This window comes from Rana temporaria, chromosome 13 (assembly GCF_905171775.1).
Source record: "Rana temporaria chromosome 13, aRanTem1.1, whole genome shotgun sequence".
In the NCBI taxonomy this organism is placed as follows: domain Eukaryota; kingdom Metazoa; phylum Chordata; class Amphibia; order Anura; family Ranidae; genus Rana; species Rana temporaria.
In genome coordinates, this window is record NC_053501.1 from 113673142 (window position 1) to 113699332 (window position 26191).

The 26191-nt window shown below is 45.9% G+C and overlaps 1 protein-coding gene across 1 annotated transcript; it reads right to left on the reverse strand.

The window, feature by feature from the left end:
* Window positions 1-375: 375 nt before the first annotated feature.
* Window positions 376-24109, reverse strand: LOC120920537 (Fc receptor-like protein 5). Its single transcript, XM_040332673.1, has 10 exons — window positions 23788-24109; window positions 19487-19744; window positions 14839-15120; window positions 14118-14369; window positions 11115-11441; window positions 10199-10522; window positions 6175-6450; window positions 4546-4857; window positions 3592-3729; window positions 376-430 (listed from the first exon to the last, which is right to left on the reverse strand). Exons 1-10 carry the CDS (start codon window positions 23906-23908, stop codon window positions 399-401), a joined length of 2322 nt encoding a protein of 773 aa, XP_040188607.1. The 5' UTR covers window positions 23909-24109; the 3' UTR covers window positions 376-398.
* Between the last annotated feature and the right edge of the window lie 2082 nt (window positions 24110-26191).

Consider the following 26191-nt stretch of genomic DNA (forward strand, 5'->3'; position numbering starts at 1 on the left):
GTCCCCCATCCCCTTTATTTACCTTATTGCATGCTGAGATCTTTAGTCCCCCATCCCCTTTATTTACCTTATTGCATGCTGAGATCTGTAGTCCCCCATCCCCTTTATTTACCTTATTGCATGCTGAGATCTGTAGTCCACCACCCCCTTTTTCTCCCTCAGTGCATACTGGGATCTGTAGTCCGTCACCCACTTTTTCTCCTTCAGTGCATGCTGAGATTTGTAGTCCACCATTACCTTTATCTCCCTCAATGCATGCTGGGACTTGTAGTCCACCATTCCTTTGTGTCTTACAACGGTGGAGGTATTTTGGGAAAAAGTGAACCCTTTAAATCCTACATCCACTGCGGTAGATTGACTGTATGTACCGTTATACAAAAACTAGATAAAGTGAGTACTCACCGAGGGCGATCTTTATCAAAGGTGGGTTCTAGAACAAAAGACATTTCATCGTTAGGTAACATTAAAAAAATATATATCTTCCTACAGTATAATTATTTATAAACGTTTCAATTAGATTTAATGGAAATAAGTTTGTAATTTTCACAAAACTAATGAGTAGTACTTAGAAAACTAAAATACCCAACTAACCACAGTGAGACCGTGACATCACCAAACCGATAGTAATGTCCCCGGCACTGCAAATCATACATGCGCTCCACTCCAAAGACAGAACTTTCCTCAATATGTTGAAGGGTCTATGTATAACATGTTCCTTGTGAGGATGTGACAAACATCTGCACATTTATAATGAAGATCGCTGTATTTCCTCTAATATATGTAGTTCCTATATCGTCAGCATCACCTAGTGGCCATAATGTGTTTTTTTTCCAATAGACACCACAATCAGGAAAAAATGCATAATGGTCACTAGGTGGCACTGACAATATAGGAACTACATACAGTATATTATAGAAAATATAACCATTTTTGTTCTAAATATAATGCAGATGTATTTCACAGCCGAACAACAATTTTTTATTACATAGTCCCCAAAGTATCCTTTTGAATGGGACAGACTATTTTGTCAACTTTTTATTTTTTTAACTTTGTTGTCAACTATTTATTTCATAGAATACTGCAGCTTCTGTGCTTATAGTGTTATTACTCCAATCTAAGCTTGCCAGCACTCCAATGTAATACACACACAAATTAATAAAAAAAAATGAGTGCCGCGCCATACCTCCCAACTGTTCCTATATAGGAGCCAAGTCCATTTGTCCCTTTCCTCAAATGCCCCTCTTCCTCGTCTGAGGTATAGACTTCTACAAAAACAATACAGGGGTGTATTTATGAAATATTTGCAGAGCTAATCATCCTGTGAAACTGCATGTACATCCATTCTGTGTGAATTGATTTGGTCCAGGGCTCTTTCCTCTGATCCCAGGCCCCTTCCTCTAGTCCTGGGGCCCATTCCTCTGGTCCTGGGGCATTTCCTCTGGTCCTAGGCCCCTTCCCCTGATCCTGGGTCCCTTCCCCTGATCCTGGGCCATTTTCTCTAAACCTGGACCCTTTTCTCTAATCCTGGGCCCTTTCCTCTAATCCTGGGCCCTTTCCTCTAATCCTGGGCCCTTTCCTCTGGTCAAAGGCCCCCTTCCTGTGGTCCTGGGCCCTTTCATCTGGTCCTAGGCCCCTTCATCTAATCCTGGGCTCTTCCCTCTGGTACTGGGCACTTCCTCTGATTCTGGGCCATTTCCTCTGGTCATGTGCCCTTCCCCTGGTCCTGGGCCCTTTCCTCTGCTCCTATGATCCTTCATTTGGTCCTAGGCAACTTCCTCTGGTCCTGGGCCTTTTCCTCTGATCCTAGGCCCTTTCCTTTGGTTCTAGGCAACTTCCTTTGGCCCTAGGCACCTTCCTCTGGTCCTAGGCCCTTTTATTTGGTTCTAGGCACCTCCCTCTGGCCCTGGGCCCTTTCCTCTGATCTTAGGCCCCTTCCTCTGGTCCTAGGCCCATTCCTTTGATCCTGGGCCCATTCCTCTGGTCCTATGATCCTTCCTTTGTGCCTATGCATCTTTCTCTGGTCCTAGGCCCCTTCCTTTGATCCTGGGTTCTTTCCTCTGGTTCTAGCCCCCTTGCTCTAATCCTGGGCCATTTTCTCTGGTCCTAGGCCCCTTCCTCTGGTCTTGGGCCCTTTCCTCTGCTCCTAGGATCCTTCTTTGGTCCTAGGCACATTCCTCTGGTCCTAGGCCCCTTCCTCTGATCCTGGGCCTTTTCTATGGCCATAGGCCCCTTCCTCTGGTCCTGGGCCCTTTCCTCTGGTCCTAGGCCCCTTCCTCTGGTCCTAGACCCTTTCCTCTGGTTATAGGCCCCTTTCTCTAGTCCTAGGCCCCTTGCTCTGGTCCTGGGCCATTTTCTCTGCTCCTAGGATCCTTCCTTTGGTCCTAGACGCCTTCTTCTGGCCCTAGGCCCCTTCTTCTGACCCTGGGCCTTTTTCTCTGGTTCTATGCCCCTTCCTCTGATCCCGTGCCCCTTCCTCTGGTCCTGGGCCCTTTCTTCTGGTCCTAGGCCCCTCCTTCTGGTCCTAGGCCCCTTCTTCTATACTGTAAAGTTAAATCACAAAAGTCACAAGCAAGTCACAAGGAAAGTGCAAGCAAGTACAAAGGAAATCTTGCTTGCAAGGAAATCGAAAGCAAGTCGTAGCAGTGTGTACCAAGCCTTACGTTCTCGCAGACGTCTTTGGGCCCCCTATGGTGGCGGAACACCAGGACCCAGTCGCAAATGAGACTTTTGCAACCCTGGTAGTTCCGTCACTGATTGAAATGATCCGGAAAATGGTACAGGAAATAATACCGACATACCGTATTTATCGGCGTATACCGCGCACTATTTTGCCCTGAAAATCAGGGCAAAATCGTGGGTGCGCGATATACGCCGATACCCGCTTTCCCGCCACGAGTTTGAATACTGCGCCCGCATATAGCGAGCGCAGTACACTCGTGAATCTTCGGGCAGTCTCGGCGCCTCTTGTACTGACGTCCTGAGCGTACAGGACATCAGTGCGAGAGGCGCCCGAGCCTGCCCGAAGATTCACGAGTGTACTGCGCTCGCTATATGCGGGCGCAGTATTCAAAGTCGTGGCGGGAAACGAGCGGGAGGACGCCGCAGAAAGACGCCGGACCCGCCGAAGATGGACACCGGACCCGCCGAAGATGGACACCGGACCCGCCGAAGACGGACGCGCCGAAGAGGACACCCGAAGCCGCAGAAGGACGCCGGACCCGACGAGGCCGCAGATGGACGCCGCGCAAGACACCAAAACTGCAAGTACAAAAAAACAAAACATCTTTTTTTCCCACAGGATTGGGGGCCACTTTTAGGGGTGCGTGGTATACGCCAGAGCGCGTTATACCGCGATAAATACGGTACATATTTTATCAGTCATGTACATGAACTTTTGTAATCTGTCTATTTCACATCAGGGAATATCGGGTTAAAGTCACATTCCAATTCATCCATGTTGCTCACTTGTACCTATCACACATTTAATACAAGTAATCCCATTGGAACTCGCCATTTATAGAAGAGTTTTATAATTTTTTGCATCATTTCTATAAATATTTAAAGATCAAATAAGCGCAAGGCCAAGATTACCTGAAATTTGCTGATTTTGTTGGCGATTCAATGAAGGGAATAAAGAAGGTAGTTTTCTCCTCTTAACAACCAGTAAGATGATGACAAGCAACACCATCAACAATAGAACTCCGAGTACCGGCCATAGGACATTGCTTCCTGAGAAAGAAGTGAGTTTTTAGTATTAATATCAGAACGATAAATCACACACCCATAATTTAAAATGAACCCACAAACAGAAGATGAGTAACGCACTTTATTTACTCCTCTGAATGAAATTTGGAGAACCCGAACACATTCTTACTACTCCACAACTGAACACATCCGGGCCACCTAAATATCTGTTCTACAACATCAAAAGACAAAATGATTTTTTTTTTTTTAATGTAGAAATGTTTGGCAATTGCTTTCAAAAGGGGGATAATTCCCTAAAGTGTAAGCTCATCTTTCCAGAAAACTTAAAAAAAATACCCCTATGCCACGTGTGTCAAACACAAGGCCTACAGGCCCAATCCCATTTTATTTGGCCCTTGCACCTCTCCTGTAATTGCTGCACCCCCTTCATCCTTGCTCCCACCTTGTCTCTGCAGTCGGCAGCAAAGAGGAGGACAGAACTCCTCCGCCAGATTTAGGGTGACCACGTGTCCCGGATTGCCCGGGACAGACCTGCAAAATGCGGGACCTTCATTCCAGGACAATACAGTGTCCTGGAATGAAAAATACCCCCCAAGCCAATCTAATGCCCCCAAAATAGGCCACCACATCACCACTTTACTCACTGACAGTACTTGTCCTGGCCGGGAATGCCTGGAGGAGCACAGTCCCCACCCCCTACTTGTGATTGGAGAAATCATAAATCCCACCTCTTGCGTCAAATCACTGTGGTCACCCTACAGATGATGGTGTATGGCCAGCCTAACCTCCTGTATTGCCTGGACTACACAAACAACATGGACTTTGGGAATGTGGACTCACCAGGTGGAAGTTTTTCTGTAATCTGGCTGATCTGAAATGTCTTCACAACAAAGGAGGGCTTACTGGCTGATAACTTGTTGCTGACTTGACACCTATAGGTCCCTGCGTGGTGACTTTGGAGGGATTGAATGTATAGAACTGTCCCATTGTCTAGTAGTTGGTAGAATTTAGAGTCCTGGTCTACCACCATCTCATTGTGCAACCACAAGAATACGGGGGATGTTCCTTTCTCTACGGAGCAATTCAATGTCAAAGATTCTCCATATACAAAATGGCCTTTATCTACGGTGATACTGACACCTGAAATTGGACCTGTAAAAGCAGAAAAACAATTGAAAAATTATACAAAATAAGACACCAAAATATTGTGTAAGGGCTTACCTTGAGTGGAGTCCATTTTGCAGGTTTGTATGCTCACCCTTACAAATACACACAGCCCACAGTAATAAGGTAAGACACTACCTGGGCTGTGAGTCTGTGCACGAGGGCTTGATAGGGATTTGCCAAGGATAGCCGAAGTATAGCCGTGGCCCAGGATTCCAGAGAGAGTCAGGTAAGTACCGACAGAAAGTTCAGGGTTTGCAGACAGGAACCAAAGACAAGTCCGGAGCACAAGCCGTGGGTCAAGGGATGGAGAAGGCAGGGAAAGTCCAAAAGTACAAGCCGGGGTCAGAGGGCAGGAGACAGCAGCAATCCAGGGTACGTAAGCCAAAAGGGTCAGAAGCCGGGGTCAGTCTTGTAGGCTGAAGACAACTACAGGATCACAGGAACCGTTGGCACAGACAGGACTATCAGAGAACAATGAACTGACACCTGCCTCATAGTGAGGCAGGGCTTTATACCCTGGTTGATTAGGAAACTGCCTCAGCTGGACCAGGATAAACAGGTGCAGATTCAAAGACAGGCAATCAGCACATAGTTCAGAACCAGGCTTTGATGGACAGCAAGCAGAATATGAACTTGAGAAGTGGCTCAGAGGCAAAGACCTGGACCAACAACGGAGAGGCCCTGGGTTCAATTCCACCCAGAGCCAACTGGGGAATGTGACCGTAAAGGGCAGTGCCCTGACATATTGTGTTGGTTGTGGAAAGACAACTGCTATGTGTTATTTTGCAGCAAAGTAAAAAAAAAAATATGCCCCGTACACACGATAGGAAATTCCAACAGCAAAAGTCCGATGTAAGTTTTTGAACGGAAATTCCGACCGTGTGTAGGCTCCATCGGACTTTTGCTGTCGGAATTTCCTATCGGAAAATCCAATTGTCTGTAGCAATTCCGACGCGCAAAATTCCGACGCATGCTTGGAAACAATTTGACGCATTTTCGGAAGCATTGAACTTTTTCTCGACTCGTCGTAGTGTTGTACGTCACCACGTTCTTGACAGACGAAAGTTCAGAGAACTCTTGTGTGACTGTGTGTATGCAAGCCAAGCTTAAGCGGAACTCTATCGAAAAAAACATCCAAGGTTTTTCCGACAGAAAATCCAATCGTGTGTAGAGGGCATTAGAACTTGTGCTAAATTTTGTTGTTTTTTGCATTGTTCCAAAGTTATTTCCATTGGTTTTTATAGCTAAATTATTTCATACCCAATGTTAAACAAGGAACGTAAGATAACAGCTTTCACTCACTTTGTACGAGGATGTGGACATCGGTGCTGTTTTTTATAACTTTTCCATCCCGGGATTGTACAGAACACTGATAGCTTCCTGAGTTCTCTTCTCCGGCTTTACCAATCACATAACTGGTCTTCCTATCAGCACTTTGGACAATTTGAGAGTCTTTATAAAATGTATATAAGAGGTTGGTGCTTCCTTTAGGATCGGTCACACACTCCAATGTCACCTGCTCGCCCTCTTCCACAAGAAGCGATGGACCAACTCTGATTTCTGGTGATGTGAACAGCTCTAGAACACATTTCAACAATGAAATAAGTATAAAATAAACTTATATGACAATATGAAATTCTATAAGTGTGATTCATTTATTTTAGCAGCCCTATTCCGTCTATGTCCCTAATTGGGAAAATGAAGAACTGATAAGCCCACCCAGAGATAGAAAAAACATTCTGTGCAGGGAGAACCTCCTTCATTTCCCCCATAATATGTGTGTGATGCATTTGCCTATATGTCTCAGTTTAATTCTCCCTGCTTGCCCTGTGTGATTCTGTCCTCGGCTAACAGGTTATTGACGTGCTAATGTCCCCTCACTATTTCTAAAGGTTAATTGATCTATTGTGTTGTGTGAAGGAGATCTGTGTTTAAGTGGCTTGTGTTAATTATTCTGATTGCTCCATTGTGGTAATTATCTCTCTATATGCGGGGTCGAGCTGTCTAGTTAATGTATTCAGTACAACTAGTAATCAGCGTCATTGATGTCATTGTCTAAAGAAAATGTGTTTTCAGCATCGGCTCCGTCGTGTCTGTCTAATCATCTGTATGGAAGCCCCAGTGTGAGGGGGGGGCGGAGATTTGTCATTGTAACAGTTTTGGAAATTACATATAAGCTGTGTGTGATATAACATTAAAGTCTGTCTTGTTCTAGCAGTAAGCCTGGACTCATGTGTGGCTTAATGGGCGATCTCAGGAATATTCCTCCTAGTGGAATATTGGGTGACGTTCTTATGGAAGAAGGGAATCTTTGACGGGGATATCATACCGATACCGTCACAATGTGATTGAGAAGGGTCCGCAGTCCTGGGGTAACTTTGACTCAGAGAGTTCAAGGGTCTTCTTCTCACATCCAGTGACAAAGGAGCAAAGGCAAGGCCAGGCCAATAAATAGGTAGACGTGGCAGCTACCTTGGGCATTTTAGCAGGGGGGAAGTGCAAAAAAGGCAAGACCTGCAGCCTATGCTGCTGAATAGGGATGAGCTTAGGTTTGGCTTGAGCCCAAAAGAAAGCTGTTAGTGCCAGGCCAATTATGTGTACAATATCTATGTGAGAAAATAAAATACCACAGCCCCAATCGCTTTCTGCGGTCCGCTAACCAAAATCGACTACAAATCCCCAAGACCTGCTACAAGACCAAAGGAGAAGGAAGATTTGCAGTCCAAGGACCTTGACTGTGGAACGCATTACCAACAATATCCGAACGGAAGTGAATCACCTGGCCTTTAGGAAAAAACTTAAGACCCATCTTTTCTGAAGGCTAAATAGAAGGAAATGGATACCAAGCGCCTTGAGGCGATTCAGTTCGCATGTATAGCGCTATATAAGTTATTCACTCACTCACTCATATAGCCATACTAGGTCAATGACATAGACGTAATTATTATTATTATTATGCGCTGCACTTTACAACATCGGGGCAAACAGTACAATTACAATACAATTATATGGTCATGTGCCCATATTAGGTCAACGATCTCATGAGCAAACATGTCCACTGTGCTTGTTAAATCAATACTTGCACATATTCATTGTGTCATTAAATCAACTGTCCATATTTTAAAATGTGAATCACCAATAAAGTGACGAAAAACAAGCTTGAGTCAGGTGCTCCCAATGAGTTCTACCACCATTCTTAAGTAAGTGTCAGCCTCTTACCAAAAATTCAGACCTCAAATCATAGGAGGTCTACAGAGCATGTGGTTCTTCATGGGTTAACCCTGCCACATTCAAATTCATGGGGAACAATGAGTAAGTATCACCAGTATAATGATCCCCAAAAGGGGAAGATCACATTGGGGTGACTGTTCACAGATGATATATCTCAACTAGTTTTGCCGTATCAAAGCCGCTTCTTCAGGAGAAAATCTGCAATAGGTTTTGACAAATAATTAACAGCAGTGAAAAATAGATCATAAATACAAAAACATAAGGGGAAGGGAGAGCAGTGTTTCTTAACCATGACTATGCCCAGCCAAGGTAACTGTGCCAGTAAAGGTTCCTCTGCAGCGGCTGGGGGGGTGTGCAAAGTCTGGACTTACATCTAAATACAATAGGTAATTTATAAAACAATATATTGCTGTTACCTTGGCTGGGCATGGTCACGGTTAAGCAGCACTGCTCTCCCTTCCCCTTATAATTCCTCATACACACGATCAGTTTTCCCATCGGGAAAACTGCCATGACAGCTTCTGGCCGGGAATCCCGGCCATGTGTATGGTCCATCGCTGTTTTTCCGACAGGAAAACCACCGGGAATCCCGGCGGGAAAAATGAGAACATGTTTTTAAGCCGGCAGTTTACCTATGGGGAAAACCTGTGGTGGAGCATACACACGGCAGGGTTTCCCAACCAAAGCTCTCATGGCAGTTTTCCTGCCGGGAAACCCGGCCGTGCGTAGGGGGGAAAAAACTACAGAGCAGGTCCTCGGTTTTCCCGTCTGACTTTTTACTGCCGGGAAAACCGATCGTGTGTACAAGGCATTATCTGTTTGTATTTTTAATCTATTTTTCACTGAATTTAATTATTTGTCAAAACCTATTGCAGATTTTCTCCTGAAGAAACGGCTTTGATACCGCAAAACTAGTTGAGATATGTCATCTGTAAACAGTCACTCCAATGGGATCTTCCCCTTTTGGGGACCATTATACTGGTGATACTTACTGATTGTTCCCCTTGCATTTTTATGTATCCAATAATGTATATTTTGTTTGATTTTATATTGATTTTGTATTAATAAAACTCTATATTGCTTTTACTCTATGTGAATTTATACTCATTATATCTGTACCGCAATAGTTTACACTCCATTTTTGCCTTGAGGGACCAGTTGGGGACTGGCCCCTCAATTTCTCTATTTCAATAGATTTGAATGATAGTACTCTGTTATTGCATATATACTCCACTCTCTATTTTTAGGGGTTATACAATTTCCTGCCACATCCAAGTCGCACCACTCAGAAAGGATCTGACATGCAGATAAATAAATGGGAACCTCGGAGCTCACAGCAAGGAAAATGTCTTAGCACCGGGAGGAAGAGACCACAAGACCTTCCTAGTGTAAACCTCAAGAATAGTTTAATAACTAAAAGGACTGTACTCACATATTGCATAAAAAAGCTAGCAAACAGCACAAACCACAATGCTGGCCAGTCAGTAAGCCCTGCTCCCCTGAGACGTTCTCAAGGGCATGACGTTACCTGACGGGCTGGCGGCATAGTTCCAAGCACATTGGACGTATTTGTCATTTATTATTTATGATGTATTGTTTGTGCACTTTATAATTAGTTTACACAGTGCAACATATGTGATTTATGTATTTTGTTACACATATGTTTTTTGTTTTTGTGTAGTTTTTGTTTGCAGTGTAGGGTATTAATTTGTTACACTGAACCAAGTGCCGTTTTATATCAATTTTAGCAATGATCACATGGGCATTCCCACCACTTTGTACACATGAAGCTGCAGAAGAAGGGAATTCCCTGCTCGTGACAACTTATTTGTGGGTTGGGCAGAACATAGGTGAAGACCGAACCCCATCGAACCCCATAGGTTAAGACCGAAGCCCATCCCTACTGCTGAAGTAGCTCACAGCCCGTTGGAAGGGCACTTTGGCCACTTTTCCTTGGGTGCTAAAGAATGTGTCCAGGTGCTGATCAACTGAGCAAAGGTGAGGAGATGGTGCAGGTTCTGGTTTCATGTAAACCTTCTCCTTTCACCTGCATGAGTGAAGCACAAAATTTCCCAGATCAGTTTCTCAGGCTCACCTTGGATCTGAACAGGAACAGGAAATGCGTTGCTGTCCTTCCTCACAGTGTCAGACGTTGTCCTCACTTCACAGGTATATTTCCCAGAATCCTCCAGCTTAGCTGACGTCACTTTGTATGTATCAGATACATACACAGCCCATCCATCTCTGTATGTATTGGATATACTGTATTCCCGCACAGTCCGTCCATCTCTGTAGAAGGAAAAGTGCAGCTCTGTGCCGCCTCTGAGCGGTTTGATTCTGGTGTCACATCTCACCGTCATCTCACGTCCTTCTATTACCCTGGACGGGGTCACTTTTATTTTTGGAGGAGAGAAGAGCTCTGGAGGAGGAAAGGATGACAATAATTGGTCAGTATGAGTTCTATTCCCTCAACATGAGACTGTCAGGGAATAAAGAAATAAAAAGTGTGTATCATGCCGCGTACACACGACCGTTATTCATGTCATGGAAAAAAACAAAGGTTTTCTCTACGTGATTCCTCTCAAGCCTGCCTTGCCTACACACAATCGTGAAAGAAAACGCTGGAGCAAAGCGCGGTGACGTATAACACGTACAACGGCTCTATAAAGGGGAAGTTCCATTCGAATGGCGCCATCCTTTGGGCAGCTTATGCTAATTTTACCATCTCATAACTTGCTTCTGAGCAGGCATGTTTTTTCTCCCTCGTTAAAGCACACACACAACCGTTTTTCACGACGTGAAAAAGAACGACGAGAAAAAATAGAGCAGGTTCTACATTTTAAACGGGCATTTTTCTCGTCGAGAAAAATCCTCTGGAGCCTACACACGGCTGTTTTTCACGACCAATTAAAAAATGCAAATTTTCTCGTCATGAAAAACGGTCGTGTGTACGCGGCATCAGGATAATGTATGATTGGACCAAAGACATTCATTCAGGTTTACACCCTCACCATATATCTGGATATTGATCTCATTACTCATCTTCCTCACAGTGTCAGACGCCGTCCTCACTTCACAGGTATAATTCCCAGAATCCTTCAGCTGAGATGACGGCACTCTGTATGTATCAGATACATAATATCCCCGCACAGTCCGTCCATCTCTGTATGTATTGGATATACCGAATTCCCGCACAGTCCGTCCATCTCTGTGGAAGGCAAAGTGCAGCTCTGTGTCGCCTCTGAGAGGGTTGAGCGTGGTGTGACATGTCACCATCATCTCATCTCCTTCTTGTACGGAGGAAGGAGAAGTTTGTATTTCAGGAGTAGGGAACAGTTCTATAATGATAGGAAAAGATTACAGTGTGTAAAGTTTTATTACTTGCATAGGATAAAATGTGACCGGACCTGTCTTATTTTCAACCATTTCCACCCAACTGTAGAATCATAGAATCAAGTGTAAGCTCCTGTGATGGCCACCATATCATACATTTCACTACAGGAAACCATCACAGCCATAACAATATTGAGCTAGATTCACATAGCACTTACGCTTGCGTATCTACAGATACGCAGCGTAAGTGAACAAATGCGCCGTCGTATCTATGCGCCCTATTCTCTTTAATAGTTACGCCTGAATTTGGCATCCATCCGACCGACGTAAGTCTCCTACGCTGTCGGATCTTGGGTGCATATTTACGCTGGCTGCTGGGGGCGCTTCCGTTGATTTATGCGCAGAATATGTAAATGACCTAGATACGCCTATTCTCGAACGTACTTGCGCTCGTCGCTGTAATCTACGCCGTTTACGTAAGGCTTACGTCCGTCGTAAAGTTATCCCTGCTATAGGTGGCGCTACCCATGCAAAGGTATGGACGTGGGAACAGCCGTCGAATTTTACGTTGTTTACGTAAGTCGTACGTGAATGGGGCTGGGCGTAGGTTACGTTCACGTCATTCGCATTGAGCCGTCGTATCTTGGGGAGTATATGCGACGTGATTCTGAGCATGCGTGCGCATGCGCCGTTCGATCAGACCTTCATTTACATGGGGTCACGGCTAATTTAAATGAAGCACGCCCACTACCTGCCAACTTTGAATTAGGCGGGCTTACGCCGAACATATTACGCTACGCCGCCGCAATGTACGGGGTGAGTGCTTTGTGAATACTGCTCTGGGCTGTCTGCGCGCCGTCAGCGTAGCGTATATTTAATACGCTACGCCGGCAAAACTATGCGTCCAGCTACATGAATCTAGCTCATTGGTTTTACTTTGTTCAGGTTTGGTTTACTTGTGTTATATCCATACAAGGAGAAGTGACAGGCAGCGACAAGCTTAATATTTATTAAATCAAAGTAATATTTTTTATTGTACTGTAGGGTGACCAGATGTCCCCGGTTTCAGGGGACAGTCCCCGGGTGGGGACACTGTCCCCAGACCAAGTCTGTCCCCGGATTGGATTTGAACAGGGGCTGGGGCAATTTCAAAGATGGTCAGTGCAGTATAAAAAAAAAAATCCGAATTGCACACCCCCGCTCCTTCTAACTTAGGGGGTCTATTTTTTTCCATTATCTGTGCCCCTTTCTGATGATCATGTGCTGGTTGGAGCGGACTCAGCGGAGGGAATATTTCTTTAGTTTTGGGGACACCTATATACCAGCCTCAACCCTATCACTGACAATGCAGTGCTCAGCAACCTATTACCCATCATGAGCTCTGTCACACTGGCAATGCTCTATGCAAGTATGGAGTTTGAGAAAACATGTATTTACAGCACTAGTATAATAATAATAGTGTGTGACTGTGGGGGGGACATTAGAGTGTAAGCTCCTTTGGTACAGAGACTGATATGACTGGGCCAGCGTTCTCTGTTCTACACTGCAGTATATGTCAGAGCTATATAAATCAGTGGAGGCTGGTGCTCAGTATTTTGGGGGGTGGCAAACAAACCCCCCCCCCCCACACTCGCACAGCCACGGCCACAATCCTCCCCCACGGATGATGGAAGGGAAGGCGGCCTTACCTTAGGAGATGAGGATGGGTGGGGTTGCTGCTCCTCACTTTAGCCGAGGGAAAAGTCCTCCCGGCCGAACAGATGTAGCTTCTCTTCCCGGCTGAACAGGAAGTGGGTCCTGACTCTGAGACCCGATTGGCCAGGGAGTCCTAAGGGCGTGTACACACGGTCGGACAAAACCGATGAGAATGGACCGAGGTTCAGTTTCATCGGTCCAAACCGACCGTGTGTATAGCCCATCGGTCTGTTTTCCTTCGGTCCAAAATTTTAAAACATGCTTCAAAATCAAACCGATGGACCGCTGCCCGATCGGAAAGAAAAGCATCGGTTCAAAACCTGCGCATGCTCAGAATCAAGCATGCTTGGAAGCATTGAACTTCGTTTTATTCAGCACGTTGTGTGTTTGACGTCACCGCGTTCTGACCCGATCGGTTTTTGGAACGATGGTGTGTACGCACATCAGACCATCAGGCCACTTCAGCGGTGAACCGATGGAAATGGCCCGTCGGACCATTCTCATCGGTTTGGAACGACCGCGTGTACGCGGCCTAAGACTCCCTGGCTAATCGGGACTCAGGAGCTGCTTCCTGATTGGCCATGAGGAGAAGCAGGAAGACAACAGCAAATATTAATTTGCTATTCTCACAGAACTGGGTGGAATCAGGGCACAGTGCTCTGCTTCCCGAGCCCACCCTTTTTTTAAGCCAATTAGAGCCTCAGCCTCGAATCATGTGCTTCACAAAAAATGTAAAATGTAAAATAAAATGTAATCCTTGCGTCCGGTGCCCTGCATGTAGATTAGGGGCTGAACGCATGTGGGGGCGGCACCCGTGTGCCCCCGATGGACAGGCCGCCACTGATATAAATGTATAATAATAATATTGTGTGACTGTGTGTGTGGGGGGGGGGGAATTAGAGTGTAAGCTCCTCTGGTGCTGTTGGGAATGGCTCAGTGCAGCTTGATATAATGTTTCTACAATATCCCAGAAAACAAAGACTTACCTTTTACAGATATGAACGTTACAGCTGTATATATCCATGTTTTAATGTCCCGAAAATATTTTGCACAATGATATCTTCCAGATGCAGCTGTGGTGACGTTTGGAATGTATAAATCACCTGTGGAGTTGAATGTCTTCTCATTCTTGTAATAGTAAATTGTTTTACCGGTTTCATACTTCTGCTCACTGTGACACCTCAGACTCAGGTTATCACCTTCTATTACATCAGAGGGGGTCTGCAGGGTGAGGAGACCTGGAAAAGAAGACGTTCCATACATGACAATATAATAGAGATTTTATAAGGGAACTCCGCATCAAATGGTCCATAATAAGGAGTGCAGGAGGCAGATATCCCAGCAGAGGGAAGTTTAGGAGAAGAGGGGGGTCTTTGCCATATGGGGAGCTAATGGCTGACCATTAAGAAAAACTAAAGCTAAGATGAGCTAATGGTAGTGAAGGGGAGGACGTCTATTGACAGCCTCCCGCCAAAGCAGGTTACCTACTTTGCCGGGAGGCTGTCAATAGACGTCCTCCCCTTCACTACCATTAGCTCATCTTAGCTTTAGTTTTTCTTAATGGTCAGCCATTAGCTCCCCATATGGCAAAGACCCCCCTCTTCTCCTAAACTCCCCTCTGCTGGGATATCTGCCTCCTGCACTCCTTATTATGGACCACGGCTAATGGTTAAAGAAGAGTTTTCAGGGTTATTCTTCCATCCTCACCATGTATGTGGATATAGATCCCATCACTCATCTTCCTCACAGTGTCAGACACCGTCCTCACTTCACAGGTATATTTCCCAGAATCCTCCAGCTGAAATGACCGCACTCTGTATGTATCGGATACATTGTATCCCCGCACAGTCCGTCCATCTCTGTAGAAGGCAAAGTGCAGATCTGTGCCGCCTCTGAGAGGGTTACGTTTGGTGTTACAGGTAAAGGTTGTAGGATCTCCTTCTCGTACAGAATTAAGATAATTTTTTATTTCTGGGGCACTGAACAGATCTATAAAAAGATAATGAAAATTCTGTGAGCTGATTATTTTTTATTTATTTACACATACAGTATAGATAGAGCCTTATAGGACCAAATCAATAGATTATAGCAAATAATTGAGTGGGGGGTAACATAGGGTGCTGGATGGGTGTCCCCACAATATCTAGGGGGACCTGGAAGCCCAGGGCTTGCTTTAAAATCTATATAAAGCCAAACCATAATGTTTTTGTAGTATTGGATATAGTAGGATTTCCGGGACAATATTTTACTCTCTGTTATGTTTCCAATAGCACTTTATGCATTGACATACCTTCTTAAACCCAATCTTTCTGGACAGTATGGTCACTTGCTGACTTGGCGCCATCCACAGGCAGTCTAACTCTTCAATAAGACACAGACGTTGAATCCAACACAATTGTACATCAGCCAATTGAAGTACAGAGGATGTGATTGTAGTCTTTTAAAGTGTAAGAAGACAATGACTTTCCCAAGTCCTGTCTCTATGAATAACTAACACTGTCTGACGGAACATGGTAGAAGTGGGAATGGTCTAGCTAGGACTGAACTAACCAGGGCTGGTTCAAGGATTTTTGACACCCTAGGTGAAACCTAATGCTGTCCCAGGCTCCACCCTTGACTTCACCCCTTTGTCCTGCCCATGTATACCCCCACCTTTTTAATGAAGCGCCCATCAAATGCAGCCAAACCAGCGCTTATCAAATGCAGCCTACCAGCGCTTATCAAATGCAGCCTACCAGCGCTTATCAAATGCAGCCTACCAGCGTCCATCAATGCAGTATCACCAGGATCCATCAATGCAGCCTACTAGAGCCCATCAAGTGCAGCCTCACCAGTGCCCATCAATGCAGCCTCACCAGCACCCATCAAATGCAACCTTACCAGCACCCATCAATGCAGCCTACCAGCGCCCATCCAATGCAGCCTCACCACCACTGCCCATCAATGCAGCCTACCAGCGGCCATCAAATGCAGCCTCACCACCAGTGCCCATCAATGCAGCCTACCAGCATCCATCAATGCAGCCTCACCAGCGTCCATCAATGCAGCCTCACCAGCGCTCTTAAAATGCAGCCTACCAACATCATCAATGCAGCCTCCTCTCCCATAAATGAGTGTTTGCTTGCTTCCATTCATCTGGGAGTCGGGACACAGACACAGTCCTCCGCTGCCACTGCGCCCATGCGGCTGCCCAGTTTTCCTAGAGGAAGCACCGGCCCTGGAACTAACCACACTAAACAAGAGGGGAGGACAGAGAAAGATACCAAAATCACATTGAAAATAAGCTGCAGCCCAAAACCACCACTACACATGAGCAAAATGCGGGCAGAACAATTCCTGTTCTGGTGAAATCTCAAAATGTTGCATTTCTATCAGTTTTCTATCTTGGTCAAAGGAACAAATAGAGAGAGTGAATCTACCCAATGGAGGCACAGACAACAATGAAAACCGACAGGGATTCTAACCAATCACCACTCCATTCCAAATTAAACAATAAGTTTTGACTTTAGATACATTTCAACTTAAATTGTGCTATATATATATATATACACACTATACTGTCAAAAGTATTGAGGTGAGGTATATTTAACTGGACAAAGACAGAAAAATTAAATAAAATAAAAGGTACAAGTCATCAGATGTTGACCATTTTCCAGAAAAGGGACAAACAGAAAATATCCTTGTAAAAAAGAGGCTAGGTAGGTTTATTGGCTTATGACCAGACTGGTACTAGTTTTGGCTTATGATACATATTGGCTTATGGCCAGACTGGTACTAGTTTTGGCTTATGATCCATATTGGCTTATGGCCAGACTGGTACTAGTTTTGGCTTATGATCCATATTGGCTTATGGCCAGACTGGCACTAGTTTTGGCTTATGATCCATATTGGCTTATGACAAGACTGGTACTAGTTTTGGCTTATGATCAGGGGCGGATCCAGAGTCTAATCTCGGGAGGGGCACTGCCAACATTTCTGCAGGCAATTTGTAGAGGCAATGGCTGGTGTTGGCCCTTCAATCTTCACGGCACCATGGTTAATATGGTGTCAGGATGATTGAAGCACATAATTTCAATTATTACTGTGTGGGAGCAGCCAGGTGGAGGGGGGACATGGGGGGTTGCAGCCAGGTGGAGGGAAGGAAAAGGTGGTTTCAGCCAGGTGGAGGGAAGGAAAAGGTGGTTGCAGCCAGGTGGAGGTGAGGACAGGGTGGTTGCAGCCAGGTGGAAGGGAGGACAGGGGGGTTGCAGCCAGGAGGAAGGGAGGACAGAGGGGTTGCACCCGGGTGGAAGGGAGGACAGGGGGGTTGCAGCCAGGTGAAGGGGAGGACAGGGGGGTTGCAGCCAGGTGAAGGGGAGGACAGGGGTTGCAGCCAGGTGAAGGGGAGGACAGGAGGGTTGCAGCCAGGTGAAGGGGAGGACAGGGGTTGCAGCCAGGTGAAGGGGAGGACAGGAGGGTTGCAGCCAGGTGAAGGGGAGGACAGGAGGGTTGCAGCCAGGTGAAGGGGAGGACAGGGGGGTTGCAGCCAGGTGAAGGGGAGGACATGGGGGTTGCAGCCAGGTGGAAGGGAGGACAGGGGGTGGCAGCCAAGTGAAGGGGAGGACAGAGGGGTTGCAGCCAGGTGGAAGGGAGGACAGGGGGGTTGCAGCCAGGTGAAGGGGAGGACAGGGGGGTTGCAGCCAGGTGGAAGGGAGGACAGGGGGTTTGCAGCCAGGTGAAGGGGAGGACAGAGGGGTTGCAGCCAGGTGGAAGGGAGGACAAGGGGGGTTGCAGCCAGGTGAAGGGGAGGACAGAGGGGTTGCAGCCAGGTGGAAGGGAGGACAGGGGGGTTGCAGCCAGGTGGAAGGGAGGACAGAGAGGTTGCAGCCAGGTGGAAGGGAGGACAGGGGGTGTAACGGTCACCACCGTTTACGACCTTCCATCACATCCAAGACAGCTTATCGACACTCCAACCAACAGGACCCGATCCATCCCATTTCCCCGGAATCAAGACGATACACACAGGTCTGTACTTGTTCCAAAATGAAGACAACTTTTAATGGTAACTTTCAGTCTTATATACAGTACAAGGCATGAAAGGAACAATCAACTCCCCACCCACACATCACACCGTGGGGGGGCTTCAATCACATTCTTTGAGCTAATTACTAAACATTCTAGACATGTCGGCGCCGGCCTATAATTATCATGATCTAATCACTGCACATTCCTTCATTAGCAGAACTCAAACAAAACACCATCACACAATGATCTCTTCTCAATCCACATCCCTAGACAGACGTTCTGTCTCCGACAAGTACATTCCACACATAAACAGTATTTAGCATACATAATCAGAGGTCTGGGAGCAGACCTGGATTAACACCTTTACACAATGGACAATAAAATGTCTAGGAGTAGATGCAATTAACACCTTTCAAAAGAATGTGTCCCCACATTGAATAAGCCAACAACTTGTGATATCTCAAGATATCCTGCAAACATGAATTATTATTAATGTCCCATCTCATGTAATACATGAATTAGGATTCACTTGCCACCCCATCTCCTGGCTCAATCTGTGCCCAAAAGTCACTCCTGTTACAGGGGGGTTGCAGCCAGGTGAAGGGGAGATAAGTTCTTACCTTGGATGATAATAATGCAATCACTGGCTTCCTCCACCCTACAGCCTCGTGGTCACTCTTCTTCTCTCTCCCCCCCCCCCCTCCTGCTCGGCATGTTGGGGGCTGCAGTCCTCTCAGGGAATCATCCTGGGGCCTGCTGGTACTACATGTCCCATAATCCTCTTGGTTGTGTTTTACCAGCCATTTGCTCTGAATGTAGCCAATAGCATCAGGCATTGCCTGGTGAATGAGAGTTACTGGGCTCAAGGAGGAGAGGGAGGGGTGGAAATCCTCCGCAGCTGCAGCTCTGCCTGTGTCCCTTCACAGAGAGCCTGTCAGCAACGGCTGATGGGGTCGGCATCAGCACAGCCTGCAGTGCAAACAATTTTTTTTTGGGGGGGGGGGGTTTCAATTGACATGCACAGCAAGGCAGTTTAAAAAAGCCTGGTTAAAAAAAAAAAAAAACAAGCGAGTGTGACATGATTGTTTGGGGGGGGGGGGCAATTGCCCTGTTGCCCCCCCCTGGATCCGCCGTTGCTTATGATCCATATTGGCTTATGGCCAGACTGGGACTAGTTTGTCTGCATGACTGTGATGGAGATGGTAAACTCTTTTGGAGCAGATACTGCTGTCAGTTTTATTTTTTCTGTAAAATGCTGAACAATAAACAGCTTACCGGTACATAAAAATAAGTGAAATTTAAAAACAGAAATTCAAAATGGTCAAAATTAAGGTAAGAAATAGAAAGTTACCTTGTACATAAATGTATTTTTCAGCTGATTTCCATTTATCTTGAAAAAAAAAGTCAAAATATTTTTCACATTTGTAAGTCCCGCTCATACTTGTGTTTACATTTGGAATGTGTAAAATATCATCCGTGGATCCTGATAATTCATTATCTTTGTAAAAATATTTTACTCCTCTGGCTTTATACTTCGGCCAGTTGTGGCACCTCAGACTCAAGGAGTCCCCTTCTATAATATCGGATGGTGCTTGTAGGATGAGATAGTCTATAAGAAAGAAAGGACAATATTAACGCCCATTTCCAGGAAAATATTTTTAAGAAAGGGGAGATGAGCCCCATGTGGGTATTTTATTAAGCTGGAGATTTATTTGGTCAATCAGACACAAACATTGGGGGTTGATTTATTAAAACTACAGAGTGCAAAACCTGGTGCCGCTGTACATGGGAGCCAATCAGCTTCTAACTTCAGCTTGTGTGTTACAGAAAAATCAGACAGAGCTTTTGTGACCATGTCTCCTAACTGGGGAATGATATTCATAGATGAGATAATGACTATTAGCTAGATTCAGAGAGAGTTACGGCGGCGTATCAGTAGCTACGCCGTCATAACTCTGAATCTACGCCGTCGTAAATGTAAGCGTATTCTGGAAACCAGATACGCTTAAATTAGGCAAAGATACGAGCGGCGTAAGTCTCCTACGCCGTCGTATCTTAGGGCCAGATTCACGTAGAATCGGGCAAATCTGCGGCGGCGTAACGTATGACATTTACGTTATGCCGCCGCAAGTTTAACGGGCAAGTGCTTGATTCATAAAGCACTTGCCTGTAAAGTTGCGGTGGCGTAGCGTAAATCCCCCGGCGCAAGCCCGCCTAATTCAAATCATCCGGGTAGGGGGCGTGGATCATTTAAATTAGGCGCGTTCCCGCGCCGAACGTACTGCGCATGCGCTGTCCCTAAAATTTCCCGACGTGCATTGCGCTAAATGACGTCGCAAGGACATCATTGGTTTCGACATGAACATAAATTGCGTCCAGCCCCATTCACGGACGAGTTACGCAAACGACGTAAAAATTTCAAATTTCAATGCGGGACGCGGGAACGACGGCCATACTTAACATTGGATACGCCACCTAGGGGGCATGTTTATCTTTACGCCGCGTATCTCATACCGAAACGGCGTAAACTTACTGCGACGGGCAAGCGTACGTTCGTGAATCGGCGTAACGACTCATTTGCATATTCTACGCCGACCGCAATGGAAGCGCCACCTAGCGGCCAGCGTAAATATTGCACCCTAAGATACGACGGCGCAGGTCGTCGTATCTTAGGCACGTTTAAGTGTATCTCAGTTTGAGCATACACTTAAACATACGACGAGCTTAGATTCGGAGTTACGTCGGCGTATCTGCTGATACGCCGGCGTAACTCTTTGAGAATCTGACCCTTAGCGTGCATATTTACGCTGGCCGCTAGGTGGCGCTTCCGTTGTTTTCTGCGTCGAATATGCAAATGAGCAAGCAAGATACGCCGATTCACGAACGTACGTGCGCCCGTCGCAATTAGTTACGCCGTTTACGTAAGAGATACGCCGGCGTAAAGATAAAGCTGCTCCCTAGGTGGCGCAGCCCATGCAAGGTATGGATGTCGGAACAAGCGTATCTTTTTACGTCGTTTGCGTAAGTCGTACGCGAATAGGGCTGTGCGTAACTTACGTTCACGTCGTAGGCAGTGTTCGACGTATCTTAGGCATTCTATCCGACGCATGTGCACTGGGATATGTCCACGGACGGCATGGGGTCATGCTTAATTTCCCTAAAACACACCCACCTCTTCCTCATTTGAATTAGGCGCGCTTACGCCGGCACATTTACGCTATGCCGCCGTAACTTGGGACGCAAGTGCTTTGTGAATACAGCACTTGCCTCTCTAACTTGCGGCGTAGCGTAAATACCATACGCTACGCCCGCACAAAGTTACGCTGTTCTACCTAAATCTGGCCATATGACTTGTTATACCACCGAAACCTCACAGCTTTATGTCTGGAAGAAAGATGGAAAACAAATCAAAGGACAATCAAATCGAACCTTCTACAGTAGGAGACAGTGGGAATTATCAGTCCGGTTTTGGAGGAAATGATCTTAGCTTCCCGATTATTTTAGAAGTAAAATATTTTGGTAAGTCTTATTACTGTTAAAGGGAGTGAAACAAGCTCTCCAATCAGCAAGGAGCATGAGCTTTTCTGATTGCAGAGCTCTAAATACGAGGTGAAATTTCCCATGGTGAGTGTAATCAGAGAAGTAGAGAAAGTCAGGAGCTGACTTATAGAGGACCGTCCTGAAGGGTGTGATATCCTGTTGGTAAATGGAGGACAGAGTATTTTCTGACTTATGGGTGGTCATCTTGAAGGGTGTGACCTCCTGCTGATGAATGGGTTAATGAATGGAGGACAGAGTATTTTCGGATGTATGGAGGGTCATGTTGAAGGGTGTCATATCCTGGTAGTGAATGGAGCACAACGTATTTTCTACCTTATGGAGGATCTTGTTAAAGTGTGATATCGTAATGGTTAATGAAGTACAGAGTATTTTCTGATGTATGGAGAGTCATGTTGAAGGGTGTGATATCATAATGGTGAATGAAGGACAGAGTTTTTTCTGACTTATGGGCGGCCATGTTGAAGGGTGTGACATCTTGTTAGTGAATGGACAGAGTATTTTCTGCCTTATGGAGGGTAATGTTGAAGGGTGTGATATCATAATGGTGAATGAAGGACAGAGTATTTTCTGACTTATGGAGAGTCTTTTTGAAAGGTGTGATATCATAATGGTGAATGGAGCACGGAGCATTGTCTGCCTTATGGGGGGTCCAGTTGAAGTGTGTGATATCATAATTCTATTTAACGATCAGAACAGGAAAATCTAACATAGACAAGGTCAGTCTACTCTTCAGTCAACATTGCATTCATACTGAGGTTACCCAAAATGTATCTAAAGCTAAAACTTTGACTTTAGCTTTGGATAGAGCAAGGGAGGGTTGGAACCCTTGTCTAATTTTAAAAGTTGCATTTGATAAGATAATCAAACCAATGTAAAGTTGACCATACACTGTAAGATTGAATTTGTTCTGCCCCAGGGGCCCATATCCCCTGCTGGGTATTGTTCTCTGTCCAAAGGTCAAATTGCTAAGAGGTGGAAGGTGGAGGAAACTTGATGACTTCACATCCTAGATAATGGGCAAGGGGGGTCTCCACTAGAATATGAGAAAAAAGAATTGAGCCAGTTGGTCATTTTAATGCCGCGTACACGCGATCGAAAATTCCAACAAGAAAAGTCCGATGTGAGCTTTTGGTCGGAAATCTCGACAGTGTGTAGGCTGCATCTGACTTTTCCGCCAACGGAATTTCCACCAACAAAAATTTGAGAGTTGATTTTCAAATTTTCCAACAAGAAAAGTTTGTGACGTAAATTCCGATCGTCTGTATGCAATTCCGACGCACAAAAAAAAAAAAAACACTTTGGGCCAGATTCAGGTACATTTGTGGCGGTCTAACGTATCCCATTTACGTTACACCGCCGCAAGTTTTAAGCACAAGTGCTTGATTCACAAAGCACTTGCCTGTAAACTTGCGGTGGCATAGCGTAAATGCGTCCGGCGCAAGCCCACCTAATTCAAATGGGGCGTGTATCATTTAAATTAGGCGTGTTCCCGCGCCGAACATACTGCGCATGCTCCGTTTTGAAATTTCCCGCCGTGCTTTGCGCAAAATGATGTCACAACGACGTAATCTTTTGAACGGCGACGTGCGTTACTTTCTTTCCTATTCACGGACGACTTACGCAAAAAAAAAAAAAAATTAAATTCAACGTGGGAACGACGGCCATACTTTAACATGGGCAGTCTAAATATAAGCCATGAAATAGCAGCCGTAACTATCCGCCGGGAAAAGCCGTCTAGCGTCGACATAAGAGAATGCGACGAACGCGCGTACCTTCGTGGATCGCCGTAAACAGCTAATTAGCATACCCGACGCGGAAAACGACGCGAACTCCACCCAGCGGCCGCCAAAGTATTACACCTACGATCCGAAGGCGTAGCCGTCGTATCTTGGTTTGAGAATTTAAACTAAAGATACAACGCGGCAAATTTGAAAATACGCCGGAGTATCAGTAGATACACCGGCGTATTTCTACTGTGAATCTGGCCCTTTAACTATTAATTTTAAATAGACCAAAATGGAGTAAATAAGAGAAGTTCGATGTCAGGGTTTATTGAGTGTACACTTTAATAAATCAGTAAAGAGAACTCACCACCAGAGATAACATGAAGTCGGACGGGATTACTATAAATGCCAGATTTCACTGAACACTTATATACTCCGGTGTCTTCTACTTTGGCAGTAATAATAAGTGTTTTGCTCGTTTCATACATTAACTTTTTTCCATCTTTATACCAGGTGTAGGAGTATCCAGGTTTATCCTCTTCTACCGATCCCACACTGCATGACAGAGTCACCCGATCCCCGGAGTATAAATTGTTCCAGTTGGGTCTCAGGGTGACTACCGGGGTGACGGCTCCTTCTACAAAACAGTACAATACAAATGGTTAATCCCTTATTACAGCAATATACATATACTGTATGTGATGGCACTGTGGGTGGGCGTAAATGTCCAGCTACTGCACATATACATCACTGCCTTGTTCTGCATTCCGCTTCATTGGTGCCCCTAAAACTGTGACTGAGCTGTCAGCAACAGCTTATCTTCAACTACTGATGACCAGGAGCCAGTGAGGGGATCCCAAGATCTTAGTGCTGCATGATTGGGAGCCCCTCATACCAGCCTTGGCAGTTATGGTCCCAGTGACATAAAGGGGTGACAACTAGAGAAATTCTGGTACAGGTGGGAGAATAGCAGGGGGCAGTGGCGGCTCATCCATATGGGGCTCAGGGGCACCACCCCCCTAATCCATGCGCCCGGTTCCTAATCTACATGCCGAACGCATTGATCCCAACTGTGTTTTTTTTTAGAAGCACATGATTAGAGCCTGAGGCTATGAATGGCTGAAAAAAAGGGTGGGCTCTGTGCCCCAAACCCATCCACTTGTGTGACAATAGCAAATGAATCATGGGTGTGTGCGGGGGGTGTGCAAGGTGTGCTTGGGCACCCCCTAATCACTACGTGCAGTGCATATTCCCCCTACTCCCTGGGCTTCCTCCATGTTGGCCCTCCATCCCACAGCGCTGCTGGCTCCCCCCCAGCTGCTTTGGGGGGGGGGGGGGATGTTTCAGGATAGAGAGTGAGGGAAGGGGCTAGAAAATATGTAATTTACCAGCGCCTCGGTCACTGTTTCCATTCATAACGGAAGCATAGTAAACTGTATACTATGCTTCAGTCTGTGAATGAACAAGAAGCACAGAACACTTCCCATTCATTCACTGTCCAGTGCAGCTGAAGCTGCAGAGAAAGGCATGTGTGTTTGAGCTTTGGGGTGCACACCCTAATGCCATAGGCTGCGCACACCTATGGAATTATTATTCGCTATTGTCTTCCTGATTCTCCAACCTGGCCAATCAGTATGTGGGTCCTGAGACCCGTCACACGATTAACCAAGAAGAGAAGCAATTCTATTGGCTGCCTGAACAGGAGGGGCAGTAGCAGGAGGGAGGAGACGCACGGCGGATGCCGTCATGATGTCGAGGAGGAGGAGGCACAGAGGGAGCCACCACCCGCCACCTGGAGGAACCTCCCCCACTTCCGGGTAAGATCGTCGATCAGCAATATATGACATTTCCGACCCCTCCTCCTTCCCCCTGATGTTTTCTGCGACAAACCCAGGTCCCAGAAGTTGGTGGGACTATTCAGAAAGTGCAGCGTGACTTGTGCATGCGCAAGTGTGAAAACCCCTGTGAAGCCTGAAATCTTCACTTTGTGTTCCTTTACTTACAATGTCAGCGCCTGCACCCGAAGCTGATTGACGAATCGGCTTGGGGTGCCGACATTGCAGGATCCCTGGACAGGTAAGTGTCCTTATATTACAAGTCAGCAGCTACAATATTTGTATTTTTTTTACAGACTGGAGCTTCACTTTAAGTACAATACTAATCTAAACCAAAAAAATATAAATACCTTTTTCTTAAGTTTTCCATTGATCACATGACTGCTAATCAAGCTCTGCATCCTGGGCCCTGAGAGGTGGGGGAGGAGATCCCTAGTGAGGATTGGCAGCTCCTGTTACATATCCCATCTCTTCCTGTTATTCAACTGTGAATAGTGGGCGGTGTCCAGAGAGATCTGACCACAGGAGTACAGGCACAGCGTCCTGTAGCTTCCAAACAGAAGGCGAGGCTGGGAGGAGGGGCATGTCAACAGCAGAAGTATAGTTAGAAGTAAACAGGGTGAAGGGGCCTGCTGAGATCGTCAGGTTTGTTAATGTTGTTTATAGAGATGGGCCGAACCCCCCCCCCCCCCCCCCCGGTCGGTTTGGCTTGCACTAGAACAGCCAAGCAAAAAGTTTAGACCCGAACACCAAACCCCATTGAGAGGCCATGGGACCCGAACTTGAAAAATCAAAAGTCGCCATTTTGAAGGGTAATGTTGAAGGGTGTGACATCATAATGGTGAATGTAGGACAGTGTATTTTCTGACTTATGGACGGACTTGTTGAAGGGTGTGACATCCTGTTGGTTAACGGAGGACATAGTATTTTCTACCT